Below are 14,420 nucleotides of genomic sequence, written 5' to 3' on the forward strand. Positions count from 1 at the left end.
TTACATGACCTAGCACCACCTCATGGGCAAGAGCTGAGATGAGACAGAGAGGAAAGCTATATATGTGGAGTGATAATTGGACCATTCATTTGATACATGGGGAATTGTATATACTTAAATGATAGCCAGTGACAAGATGAGTTTTGATGGGTTTTGTCATCTTTTAATGTGTCAGTCTGTCATGTTAAAATTGCTATCAGTTCCATATTATTCAAGCCATGTCTGTACGAGAATGCCCATACCTGGAAGTACTTGTTCATAGAAGTGTTGAAATACCAAATGAATTTATAGGAAAAAGAAGAAAATCTGAATGGACAAATAGAGGACATATTCAGGGTGTTAGTGATAGGTGTGACCCACGTTTCTTTTTGTCTCCATGGAGCTTTGTACAAGTCATTTTAACCATTGCATTTCGTCCCAGCGGAAAAGTAAAACAGGTTGAGAGGAATCTCATAGATAAGACTGAATATTCTGTACTGGATAAAGTCGAGTCCTACTTCTTACTGACTAGTGGACATGGTTTCTGAAGGACCTTGTGGAAGGTCCTGCCAAGGGCATTCTTCACCTCTTTATTTCTCAGGCTGTAGATGATGGGGTTCAACATGGGCGTCACAACAGTGTAGGACAGTGACAGAAGCTTCTTACTCTCAGGGGAATTATTTGACTTAGGTCGGAAATAGGTGAGGCTCAAAGACACGTAGAAAAGGGAGACAACAAGGAGATGGGAGGAACAGGCAGAGAAAACCTTGTGCTTGCCCTTAGCTGATGGAATCCTGAGGATGGCAGCCGTGATACGAGTATAGGAACATAAGATGAGCAAGCAAGGTATCATGACCACCAGAATGGTTCCCACAATGGCATAGACCTCAAACAGTGCAGTGTCTGCACACACCAGCCTCAGCACAGGTGGACTGTCACAGAAGAAGTGATTCACCTTGTTGGTGCCACAGAACGGGAAGCTGAAAAGCCATGTGGTCTGCACAGTGGCTACGGGAAAGCCTGGGAACCAGGAGGCAGCTGCGAGTTTGGCACATGTCCTTTGGTTCATGATGACTGGGTAGTGCAAGGGACTGCAGATGGCTACATAGCGGTCATATGCCATAGTGGCCAGGAGGAAGCACTCAGCTACCCCGAAGAAGAAGGAGAAATACATCTGGATGGCACAGCCGAGGAAGGAGATGGTTGTTTCCTTGTCAAGCAGAGTCCCCAGCATTTTCGGCACAATGGCCAGGTTGAAACCAATCTCCATGAAGGACAAGTTCCTGAGGAAGAAGTACATGGGACTGCGCAGCATGGGGTCTGCCACAGTAAGCAGGATGATAAGGCTGTTTCCCATCAGTGTGATCAGGTAGATGATCAGAAATGTGAGGAAGAGCAATGACTGGATTTCAGTGGGCAGGGATGAGAAGCTGATGAGGATGAACTGAGTTACTCTTGTCCAGTTTCCAGGAGCCATAGGAGTAGAAATCAATCTGCACTGTGGTCTTGGAGAGGATTTTGATTGGAAGGGTCTGATTGTGAGTTTGTGTTTTTTTTTTTTCCTGACTCTTCTTTAATGTCAGGATGGAGGAAGTCAGTGTTTCAGATATAAAAGAAGGGGTCTTATTTTTCTGAGAAGAAAGATATCTGGAAGTACTCAGAGTTTAAGCTCTGAGCTGTGCAATAGGCCATTCTGTGTTGTACATTTTCATAATCCATGTTCACATTGGCACCATATTTCATATACTGTAATATTGGGAAAAACAATCTCAGTGTGGGAATTTGGCTGGGGGAAATTCTAAACTCTGAAATTGTACCATAAATTTCAAAATAAATTAGGAAATTTAACACACTCTATCCGTGTATTTTATAGTAATTTTCATAATGGAGTTAAGTGAGAGAGCTTCATATAGACTGTGATGAAGTCATTTAGAAAAAAAAATAAATTGGCACTTTTTTCTCCATTATTTTCCTCTGTTGCAGTGTAATTCTTTTGTCTGTTCGTACTATCAAAACTAATTCTTATATTTCTGTTTGTATGTGTGAAGTATACTTCCAACATAGCATGATATATCATACATAGTGGAAAGCAACCTATTGTGGTAGTACTTGTTTTTGAGATGACACAAAATAGAAAAGATCCCATGGATTGTTGCAGATTGTATGGCCATTTTATTGAACCTCCTCTGAACCAACATGGAAATGTAGACTACTTCATTTGACACAATAAATATTTTTTATACAATCGAATTGCAGTGAGCACGTCTGGCAATGTGTTCTTCAGCAATGACATATCTGACAAATCAATATCAGCACCCGCTTAACCCATGCCTTCACAAGTCATACTTGAGAACTGTATCATGCTACAACAAAAAGAGATTTAATTAAAATTCTTTAATATATTTCAAAGTCAGTCCTTTGCAAATGGGTAAGATTAAATTCAGATGCTTCTGGACATCAAAGAAACGATCAGTAGAGTGGAGAAACATTCAACAATACTGGAAAAAATATTTTTTTTCTACCTATCTGAGACAGGATCAATGTCCAGAATATATCAGCCACTTAAAAACTCAGGAAGAATAACAAATACCAGCAAAACAACTCTGGGGCTGGCCCACTGTTATGGCTCAGCAGGTAAAGTTAATGCTTACAATTTTATATCCCATGTGGGAGGTGGTACATAACTGAACTGCTCCACCTTTTATGCAGTTCCCTGTTAATGGTCTGGGAAAAGCAGTAAAAATTGCCAAATTATTTGGATTCCTGCCACATACACGAAGGACCCAAAGGAAGCTTCTGGCTCCTGTCTTTTTGCCTTTCCCAGCCCTGGCTATTGCAGCCTCTGGACAGTGAAAAAGCAGATTAAATATCTGTCTGTCCTTCTCTTTCTGTAACTCTTTCAGAAATCTAATTTACATTATATAAGTATGTTGAAATTAAATGGGCAAAAGATTGCAAAGACATTTTCAAAAGAAATGCAAGCATGTAGCCTAGTGATGATAGACCAGTCAACATCTTAAGCCTTCAGAGAAATGGAAATCAAAACCATAGTGAGGTATTACCTACCTCACCCTAGTGCAAATGTCTGCTAGCCAAAGACAGGGAGTAGAAGATGCTGGGTAGGATGTGCAAAATGAGGAACTCATACACTTGATAGGAATATAAATCAGTTCAGCCATGTGGAAAACAGTATGAACGCTTCTTATACATGTGAAAATATCTGCCATGTGGTCCAACAACCTAAAAGACATGATCACATTCTATTATAGAAACCTGCACCACCTTGCTAATAAGTATTGTTCTTCACAGTGGATGTAGTATGGAATCAACTGATGAGTGTCCATTACTCATCAATTTCAAGACAAATGCACAGTAGTGATACAAATGATATTTATGGTCATGTGTTAGTAACATCTTCTGAATATGTGATACAATTAGGCCCTCTATTTTACTTTTTTATGTTCTTCAAGTAATCACTGTCTAATATAGATCCATATTATCTACTCCCTATTGCTGATGGAAAAACTGAACTTTAGAGAGACTAAGGTACATTTGGGAAAGAATGAGCCTGCACTCAAATTCATAATCAGAAAATGTGAATTGAAAGCAAAACTTGGATTTTCAGCAAATCATACACTAGGAATCTTTTATTTTTTTAAACCGTGCCATCCAGGTACCTTCATCTCCAGCAACACTCAGCTTCTGACCATTTATTGATCAAATCCCTTCCTTTCATGGTTGTACACAAGAGGTTGGGAAAGTCTGTTAAAAGGCAGATACAAAATATTTTAGGCTGTTGGGGCAATAGTCACTTGTAATTAAATAAACACACAAATAAATATAAATATATAAATATATATTTATAATATGATAGAGACATTAACATTCACTATATACATCCATACAGTACCTAAGCAAAGAAACATGACTGAATTTCAATAAAAGTTTACTAACGGGCTCCAAAATTTCACATCTAAACAAATTTAACTTTCAAGTATAATGAACTTTCACACTATTTTTTTTAATAATGTGAAAATATTACAGCACTTCTTAAGCTAATGAACTATATAAAAATTTGTTTGGCCAAATTATATGTGAGAATTTTAGTTTGCTATTCTCTGGCCTTGTCATTGCTTATGATATTATTTCTTGCTGCATAACTCCACTCCCACCTGACTGATTTCCTCATTTTCAACTTTAAAATTTGAATGAGTCCCTGCAGAGTTTCCAGAATTATCCCTTCATTCTCTTAGAGATACTGTAGTTATGCAGTTATATTGTAACTATCCACTAACATTTGGATGTCTCAGTGCAGACTAGTAACTGCCCATTTTATTTCTAGAAATAGGCCACCTATCACCTGATTAGGCTGTGCGTGTGTGCACATGTGCATGAATGAGCCTAAACGTGAACACATTGGGTATACATTTGGTGCACTATAAAAGAGATTGCCTGCGATATATGCTAACAACCCTTTAATGAATGTCTGAGTTTTAGTCCTGCCTCCACTCAATTTTAGTTTTCTGCTATTGTACACCTGGAAGGCAGCAGGAGATGGCATAAGTAGGCAAGGCCCTCCTACCCATGTACAAGGTCTTTGATGAATTCCAGACTCACAAGTTTGGCCAGTCCTAGCCCTGTTTCTGATGGAATTTGGGGGAGTGAACCACTGATTGGAAATCATGTCTCCCTCTCTCTCCCGTTCAAAGAAACATATCGATTTCAGAAAATTCATTATTTTTTTGGATTTTGTATCTGTCTACCTATTTCTTCTTCTTCTTCTTCTTCTTCTTCTTTTTTTTGCTTACCTACTTCCATGAACACCATTTTAACTAGAATGCAGTCCTATTTCATGACATACATACAGTGAATGATGCTAGTGGACAGGACTGAGAAGGAGCAAAGAAGACAGAACGGACTGTTGGGCTTCGCAAGGAACCTCTGGAAACAAGTGGCTCTGGTCCACTGTGGAAGCTTCTCTTTGCTGGACTTTGGAATGTGCCAGGAAGTGGCCTGGTCATCTGAGCTTTTTGTAGCCGCAGAGTTGTCTTAAAGAAACAGTGTTCCCTGGTATCTTCTGCCTCTAGAGTGTTCCACCAAGATAAGTCTTTCTTGAATTATTCAGTGGAAAAGCAGCATCTGGAATGCATATATATCCTATTTAATCTCCAAATACTGGAAGTGTCCTGATTCAGAAAAATTTAGAGATAAGAATTGAAAAACCTTGGATAATTTAATTGTCGTGCCCTATGATCTCAGTTTTAATCTGACACAGAAAGGGAAGCTGAGGTCTAAAGAAGAAAGCAGCCGGTAGGATACTCCCCAATTTGAAGCTGGCATTAGGTGTTCTGTCAGTACCTGTCCAAATCTTGTCCAAATGAGTAACTGAACCAAATGAGGTGCCCCTTGTTTCTTGGTCAGGAGCCTTACCTATGTCCACGAGGGTCACGTGTGGGAGCATTGGAGGAGTTCTGGTTCTGCCTCACAGGAGTCAGAGAAGACACCCAGGAAGTCTGTGTGTAGAATTACTAATGGCTATAGTTGTTTCTGCCACTGTGTGCTCTATCAAATAAGAGTGAATTCAGCATATTGGTTGGCCGGGCCCTCGGTGCTCACTGTAGAGGAGCTATTCCCAGCTGTACCAACTCTGTCCTCCAGGGCCAGCTGAAGGGCTGACACCCTGAACACCTAAGTGCTTCATTCTTCCCTTTCTCATGGGGACTTGACCTTTCTTGTATCTGTTGTCCTTTGGGACCTGAAAAATGCTGAATGGCAAAAAGATGGTTTTTAACAGAGAAAAACCTTGCTATAAATAGATTAGGCTGTATGGAGAAAAGCATAAAAGTTTTGGATTCTAAGCTATTAATATTTAAAGCCAATTCTGAAAGTAACTTGTGACTTTAGTAATCTATTGCTAAAACAAAGGTAACAGCTTATTTTACAAGACTGATATGATGTGATAGGCTATGTCAACATTGATATTAATGTATTAAAGCATCTGTAATATCTAATGTCAATTATGTAATTACATGTCATAAAACTAACTTATTCATTCAATAAATGTTTTAAGTCATTACTACATAGCTAATATTGTTCTAGATGCTAATATACAAATAAATAAAACAAAGTCTTGTGCTCATAAAGCCTGATATTTACAAAAAAACTTATTAGACGAGAGCAAGTAATTATATAAATAAAATTCAGGAGGAGGAGAGGAAGAGGAAATGACTGAAAGGATTTGGTCAAGGAAACTCTCTTTAACCACAATTATTTTTGTTGTTTTGTTTTTGGCTAATATTAAGCAGCTCATTTGTAGGGAAGATGTGTAAACATAAAATATAATCCCTTGTTCTGGGCCTGGAGTGGTAGCCTAGAGGCTGAAGTCCTTGTCTTGCACTTACTGGCACTGCTTCTAATCCCAGTGGGCCTGCTTCCCATCCACCTTCCTGCTTGTGGCCTGGGAAAGCAGTCAAAGGATGGCCTAAGCCTTGGGACGCTGCAACTGTGTGGGAAACGTGGAAGGGGCTCCAGGCTCTGGGCTTCGGATCGGCACAGCTCTGGCTGTTGTGGCTGTTTGGGAGTCAATCAACTGACGAAAGATTTTCCTCCCTGTCTCTCCTCAGTGAATATCTGACTTTCCAATAATAATAAAAAGAAGATAATCCTTTGTTCCATGGCTGATGGATTGAGTTGTGGCACTTAGATTTTATGATGTAGGCTTGGTGTGATATAACGTAAGAGATAAACTATATTATGAATTTTTCATTGTACTACAATGTTAATCACAAAAGAATGAGAAATTACTTTCAGGAAAATGGCACTGATTAAAACTTACAGATTTTTTCCATTGTAATTCTGTGTAAGTGTGAATAGATCATGTTAAAAAAAAGCTCTCATAAATGTTTGTATGAAAGATATGTTCATTACATATGTATCCTGCAAATTGCATATATTTAAAGAAATGAACAGTAAACAGAAATAAATACAAAGAATGAGATAGAAAATTTCTGTAAAGGTGCAGAAGACATTGTTATTGACCATTGCCTTTGGGTAGAAAAGCGAACTATCAAAGGAATCAGCGTTGAAAGTTTGCTGTTTGAAATGTGTTACATTGTGTTTATTTTTATTATGTTTTTTTTTTTTTTTTTACAAAAATGAGACATAAAGCAAATTCTGGTTCTTCCCTCATTAATGTCTAACTTTATTATACAGATAAAAATATGAAAATTAGCCCATGTTCCTATACATGCTGTGAGAAGGAACTAAGATAAAGCTCCAAGCTCTGAAAAGTGCCATTGTGTCACCAACCTGGGATTTCAAGCTGCCCTCACAGAGGAGGAATAATCCATTTGAGTGTATATTGATGACAACCACATCTTTTTTTTTTTTTTTTTTGCTTTTACTATATTGGCTTTTGCCATATACTGGCATATATGGCTTTTGCCTTATAGGCATTTTCCTGTTCCTATAAAAATAGAAAAATCTTCCTTGTTTTAGAGTCAACTCATTTAATTTTTAAAGTTCTACTTAAACTTGTCCCAAGTTAATTTCTAGTACCTTTTCTGTTGCCACACTCTCAGAGGAACTCTCCTAACTCTCGTATTAGAACTGTCAGAAGTTCTTTCTCAAAGAATATTATTCCTTTCTTTTATGGCAATGATAACAACACTCAGGTACATGTTTATTTGTGAATTATTTATTTCTCTTTTTATTAGACTGCAGTGTGTCAAGGCAGAGACTTCTTCGTTTCCTCACTAAGTTCAGCTTTTAGCAGTGTGTGCAAAAGAAGGTTGGCTAGTGAAGCAGAGAATTTGTGAGAATAGTGAAAAGTCTCACTACTTTTTGGGAAACATCTGGTGAGGTTTTAGTTTTTTTTTTTTTTAGAAAAGTAATTATCAGAATAAAATAGTATTTTAGGTCACATATTGCTTACCAATTTCAACCATATTTGCTGTGTCTGTGTCAGTCTTACAGGGGAGAAACCAATCATGCTTCATACAGTTGATTCATGCATTAGTATTTGGCAGTGCTGTTTTATCAGAACTGTCTTGGAGGCAGTTAGATAGGTGTTTACTGCAGAGATAGTGATCTGTGAATTAATCACTTATTTAAATATTTATTGGGTGCCAGGCAACAGGAGTGCGAACATAAATGAGAGGTTGTCCTTTCACTCAGGTGATAGGTATGCAAAATATAATTACACTGTATAAGTGGCTTAGCAGTAGTAAACCCAGGAGAAACACAAGGTAATTCGGCTTTGTCTAGAGGAATCACAGTTTTCAAAAGGTAAAATCTTTGGAAGAGGGAGTGTGGCACAGTGGTTAAGTTAAGCTGCTTTTGGGTCACCTGAATTCTTTATTGGAGGGCCTCATTTGAGTCTAGATACTCTTGGCTCAGCTTCCTGGGCCTAGGAGGCAGCAGATGATGACTCAAGGGATGCTGCCATTCAGATGGAGTGCTGGATAGAGTTCTGGGCTCCCGGCTTTGGCAAACCTATGCACTCACTGTTACAGACATTTGGGAGGTAAGATTGCACCGGTTCATGTACTGGCTACTCCACTTATCCAATTCCCTACTTGTGGCCTGGAAAGGCAACAGAGAATGCCATAAGTCCTTGAATGCCTGTATCCATGTGAAAGACCCTGAGGAAGCTCCTGGCTTCTGACTTGAAGACTGGCCTAGCTCCAGCCATTGTGGAAGATCTCTTTTTATCTCTATCGCTCTTTATCTCTCTCTCCTTGTGTTTGTAAATATGCCTTCCAAATAATTTTTTTAAGGAATGAAGATATTAAGCCAAGACCAAAAAACATAAATGTCTTTATTGTCCTGGAAATAGGACATGAGATCAAAATCAAACATGGCCGTAAAGAGAGGTCATACAAAGTAGTAGGTAAAATGGACAACATCATTATTTATGTGTGGGATGAGATCAAAGGTCTTATAAAGACAGGGGATATGCAGATGACCAGAGAGTATACCGCCTTGTAGAAAAGATACTTGAAACTTAGTGCTGCAAGAGGTGTTGAACTTGAAAAAATTGGGCATCTGGCTGAGGTCTAGGCAGCCACAATGAGAGCTTCTATACATTACTAACCTAGTACTGAGCACAACTGTGATCTGGAGGCACCGCGTTTCAGGAGACTCAACCAGATTATCGAGGACATCAGGAAAAAGGAGTGTGCAATGAATGGAAAAATAATATAATGAATAATATTATGGGTAAAGATACATTTGAACCATTTGGAAGTGGAGTTAGGCCTTTCCTGAATCACAGGGATGCCAGTTTTCATATGCTGTTCATATGTCATATACATCCAGAGCTGCCGGAAATAGCCAATAAGATCCATGTATTATTTTTTGCTTTAGAGACAAATTTACAGAGAGGGGAGAAAGAGAGATAGAGCTAGAGAGAGAGACACTAACCATTCAGTGGTTCATTCTTCAAATGGCCATAATGGCTAGTGCTGAGCTGTTCTGAAACCGTTAGGCAGGGGCTTCTTTCAGATCTCCTACTTGGGAGCAGGATCCCAAGGATTTGAGCCATTGTCTGTTGGTTTCCAAGGCCGTAAGCAGGAAGCTGGATCAGAAGTAGAGCAGCCGGGACTTGAACCAGCAACCATATAATGCTGGTGCCACAGGTGGAACATTAGTCTACTATGCCACTGTTGCAGTCCCATATACATATATACACATGTATTTAATGATTTATTTATTTGAAAGGCTGAGTTACTCAGAGAGAGGAAAAGACAGAGAGATCTTTTTTTCTATTAATTCACTTGCCAAATGGCTGCAATGGCCCAGGCTGGGAAAGGCTGAAGCCAGATTTTGGAGTTTCCTCCAGGTCTTCCATATGGGTTCAGAGGCCTAAGCACTTGGGCCATCTTCCACTGCTTTCTCGGGCACATTTGTAGGGAGCCCAGCTGAAAGTAGAGCAGCCAGAATTCAAATCTCCACTGTTGCAGACAGTGGCTTTGCTTGCTGTGCTGTGCTGTCTCTTACAATAATTTCTTATACTATATATGCTATTTGAGCACTGATTGCACTTTTATTTGTTGCTAACTGGGCAAACAATGTCTGCTATTAGTTTCCTTTTTCATTTTTTATTTGGTAAGAAGAATGATTTGCTTTATGACAACACAGTTAAATTGCTCAAGTCTTTTATTGAATGGGGACACTCTAAAAGTAGCCGCATTTATTTTTAGCATTAAAAAGTTGGGAATCCTTCAGTAACCCTGTAGATATTTCACGTGTGAGTTATTCATAATATCAGCTTGTAATCTCTGAGTTTGTCTTCTGGATACATTTTGTAGTATTAACATAAGGTTAAATGGGAGATGTTCTTTTGTCTTAAACTAAGATACCTGCTAATTAAATCAATGGTTACAAAAAAGAACAACAACAAATACAAATACAAAACCCAGCACAAGCCTGATCAATGATACTAGCAGTGTTTGAATAATTGTGACTCCAGAAATGGTTGACTTCTTCATTGAGTGACTGTCACTATGATGTCTCCAGGGAATAAATCATACTAAAGTATTATTTTACTACAAAAACCAGATTCTTCATTAGCATTATGAAATAAACACACATATATATATGTATAAATTTGAAAGCCATAATTATAAAAAGAGATGAGAAACAGACTTCTTCTGTCTGCTGCTTCACCCCCCAGGATGGCCGCGCAGGCAGGCCTGTCCCAGATTGAAGCCAGGATCCAGAAGCATCATCCATGTATCTGATGTGGGTGGTATGGGCCCAAACACTTAGGTCATTTTCTGCTGCTTTTCCCAGGCCATTAGCGGACAGCTGCATCAGAAGTAGCACAGCTCAAACACCAACCGGCATCCATATTGGATGCCAGCATTGCAGGTAATAGTTTTACGCACCACCCCCACCATCACCCCATACCACCTCCAGTAAGTACTTTCAATGATTCAAAAGAATTCATTCTTTTAAGATTTATTTATTTTTATTGGAAAGGCAGAATTACAGAGAGAAGAAGAGACAAAGGGAAAGATCTTTAATCCACTGGTTCTCTCCCCAAGTGGCTGCAACAGCTGGAGATCTAAAGCCAGGAACCAGGAGCTTTTTCCAGGTATCCCATGTGAGTGCAGGGTCCCAAGGTTTTGGACCATCCTTGACTACTTACTTTCCTGGGCCACAAGTAGGGCACTGGATGAGAGGTGGAACAGCCAGAACATGAACCAGTGCCCATATGGGATCCCAGCATATGAAAGGCAAGCATTTAGCTAATAGGCTATTGTGCCAGGTCCAGGAGCTAGTTCTTTATAAAATAGAGCAGATAATTTCCAGTTACGTAGGTCTTACCCACCATTTTGTTTTGTTTCTTCCTATTGCTGTTCTAAGGATCTTTAAATTTCCATGTTAGACTTAACTCTATCCTCTCTCCCCTCCTTAATGTATCTTCAGATTCTCCTCCTATAGTTTAGACAAAGAATACTCAGTAATTTAAATGTACATGATGTTGGGACCAGTTGGCCATGTGGCAGGCTAATTCTTTGTCTATGGCACTGACATTCCATATGGATGCCAGTTTGAGCCCCAGCTATGCCACTTCCAATCCCACTCTCTGCTTACGGCCTGGGAAAGCGGCAGAGGATGGCCCAAGTCCTTATGACTCTGCACTCATGACGGAGACCTGAAAGAAGTTTCTGGCTCCCAGCTTTAGATCACTCAGCTCCAGCTATTGTGGCCACTTGGGAGTGAACCAATAGATGGAAGACCTTCTGTCTGTATCTCTTTTTCTCTCTCCATAAAATCTGCCTTTCAAATAAAAATAAACCAATCTCAAATAAATAAATAAATAAATAAATAAATAAATAAATAAATAAATAAATCTACATGATATTTTGACTTCTGACATATTTTAAAATCTCATTTCTGGCACTAAATAGTGTGATGGGGCTCTTCAGAGGAGAAACACAGGGAGGAAAGGAAAGAAGGTCAATGATTTAACTTCCCTAAAGAATAGTTCAAAAGGACTTGGAAAATAAGATGAAGGATCTTTGGCTATGCAGAGAGGATCAAAATCCATTACTTAAAATCTGTAATTCTAAAAGGTGTGATGATCAAAAGTCTCAAGAGCATCGTTTCCTTTACACAGGCATCCAGGAACACTTGATGAGCATCTTGTCAAGGATTTCTCTAGATTAAAAGCCAGGCCAAGCCCAGGGCAGGTTGGCTCTGTAATCACTTCCTCCCACTTAGGCTCAGTCCCTCCAGATCTCTAGCTCCAGAATTCTAGTCTGATATCTCACATAGACTTTGCAAACAAAACAGAAAAAGCCTAGGAACCTGACATGTGTTTTCTCCTTCCTGTGCAGTGACACTTGGCTGAGCTCTATTATTGCTGACTTCTGTCTTTCGGCTTCCTCACCCCTGGGGTTGCTGATTAATCAGTCTATTAATAAGCTGTCACTGGCATGACCTTGTTTAAAAGTTGTTAATGAGGCTCTCTGCTGTTCAGGGAGTATAGCTGACTCTGGCTCCCAGTGGCTTAACCAGGGCTTGGAGGAACATCTGAGGCGAAAAGACAGAATCAGACCTGGTGAGAGGTTTAATGACTTAGCAGAAGATCCAACCCTCCTAATGAACTCATATTGGCAAGCAGCCATGCATGATGCCTAACTCCCTACTGACCTAAGGTTTACCAGAATGGGTATGGCCTAGAACAGTAGTAATTTTCTTCTGAGTGGCTTACTGCTTGTTCTCCTGAAACACTGTGATATTTCAAATTCTCAAATGAAGAGATGGTTTTGTATTGTCCACAATTGTTGCCTCAAAAGCAATTGTGCAAGCTTTGTGATTGGTCTTTGACCCACAGCTCTGCCCTCTTACCACCCAGTCTCCACACTGCTGCCAATGTGAGCTTTCAAAGACATATCTGTTATTTCATGCTTATGCTCTTCTAGCAGTAATAGCTATTTACCTTAACTGCTCTTTCTCCATCTTCATTATCATCACCATCATTAACATTTCTATAATGCTTCCTAAGCATTCCTCAGTGTATCTAAACCTCTGGACAATGCAGCAAAGGAATGTGTTGTGTTGATCTCCGTTGTAAAGATAGCTCAAGCCAAGATATACCATGTAACTTTCCCAATGTCTTAACCGTTTTCAGAAACACTACTACAGGATTACGACTTAGGTTTTAGTCATTAGAGTTTTTTCTCTTTCCTCTATAGTGAGCAGCAAGATGATTTTGGCCTTTGCACTTTTTGTATTTTTTTATTTGTCTTAGAATGCTTCTCTCCTATACAACTTCAAACCTTGACTCCCATTCTTTCTTATACTTATTGATTGCTATTACTTTAAGTCATTTTGACTTAGGTATTCACAGCTATGTTTAGATGTGTGTATCCTTACTTCACTAACAGCTCTTATACATCAGGTTTTAGCTGGATTCAGTAACTTTTACATTGTGTCTACCTGATACATATATGTGTTTTGGAAATTAATATTTGACCTCTGTTTTGCTGCCAGGACTCCATCGTCATGTATTTCATCTTCCGTATTTTCTTACCTCGACAAAAAGAAACTCTGGAAACCTGATTGCTGTGAGACTATTATTGGTGTCATCTGATGCCTATTAAATGTTGAATTGTTAATAATTATCATATTGTGAATTATTGTGGTCTCCTGCATTCTCTCTTTTTATACTCTTGCCATACAGCCATTGGTCTCACTTGGGGAGTGAACCATTGGATGCAAGATCTTCCTCTCTGTCTCTCCTCCTCTGTGTATATTTGCCTTTCTGATGAAAAATAATAAATAAACCTTTAAACATTTTATTTATCTATTTGAAAGGCAGAGTCACAGAGAGAGAATGAGGGACATAGAGAGGTCCTCCATTCATTGGTTTATCCTCCAAATAATTGTAGTGGCCAGAGGTATGCTGATCCAAAGCTGGGAGCCAGGAGCTCCTTTTTGGCCACATACGTGGGTGCAGGAGCCCAAAGGGTTGGGCCATCTTCCAAGGTTTTCCCAGACTGTAAGCAGAGAGCTGGGTCAAAAGTGGAGTGACTGGGGCACCAACTGGTGCCCAGATGGGATAGTGGTGCTTGAAGGTCAAGGATTAACCAACTGCAACACCATGCTGGTCATAATTCAACACTTTTATAAATGTTAAATTGCTTTCTCTCATTATAAGACTTTTTTGTCGAGAGTAATTTTGTTTGCTTTTAATATATATATTCCAGCTTTTTTGCATCATATATGTATTATATATATGTATTATGTGCATAATGTTATATAAAACCTTTTATTTCCTTTTTAAACGACATTTATTTGAAAGGTAAAGTTATAGAGATTCAGCATCCAAATGACTGAAGCAACCAGGGTTGGGCCAGGCAGAAGTTGAGAGCTGGGACTTTCACTACAGTCTTTCATGTGGGCCGAGGGACCAAAGTACTTGGGCC

At 39.2% G+C, this 14,420-nt stretch overlaps 1 protein-coding gene across 1 annotated transcript; it reads right to left on the reverse strand.

Annotated features, from left to right (window-relative positions):
- Positions 1-493: 493 nt before the first annotated feature.
- On the reverse strand, positions 494-1,456 carry LOC121162188 (olfactory receptor 10A5-like). Its single transcript, XM_040989028.1, has one exon. The coding sequence runs from the start codon at positions 1,454-1,456 to the stop codon at positions 494-496; it is 963 nt and encodes a 320-aa protein (XP_040844962.1).
- Positions 1,457-14,420: the final 12,964 nt, after the last annotated feature.

This window comes from Ochotona curzoniae, unplaced genomic scaffold (assembly GCF_017591425.1).
Source record: "Ochotona curzoniae isolate NIBS_2020 unplaced genomic scaffold, NIBS_Ocur_1.0 contig_517, whole genome shotgun sequence".
NCBI classification, from domain to species: Eukaryota; Metazoa; Chordata; class Mammalia; order Lagomorpha; family Ochotonidae; genus Ochotona; species Ochotona curzoniae.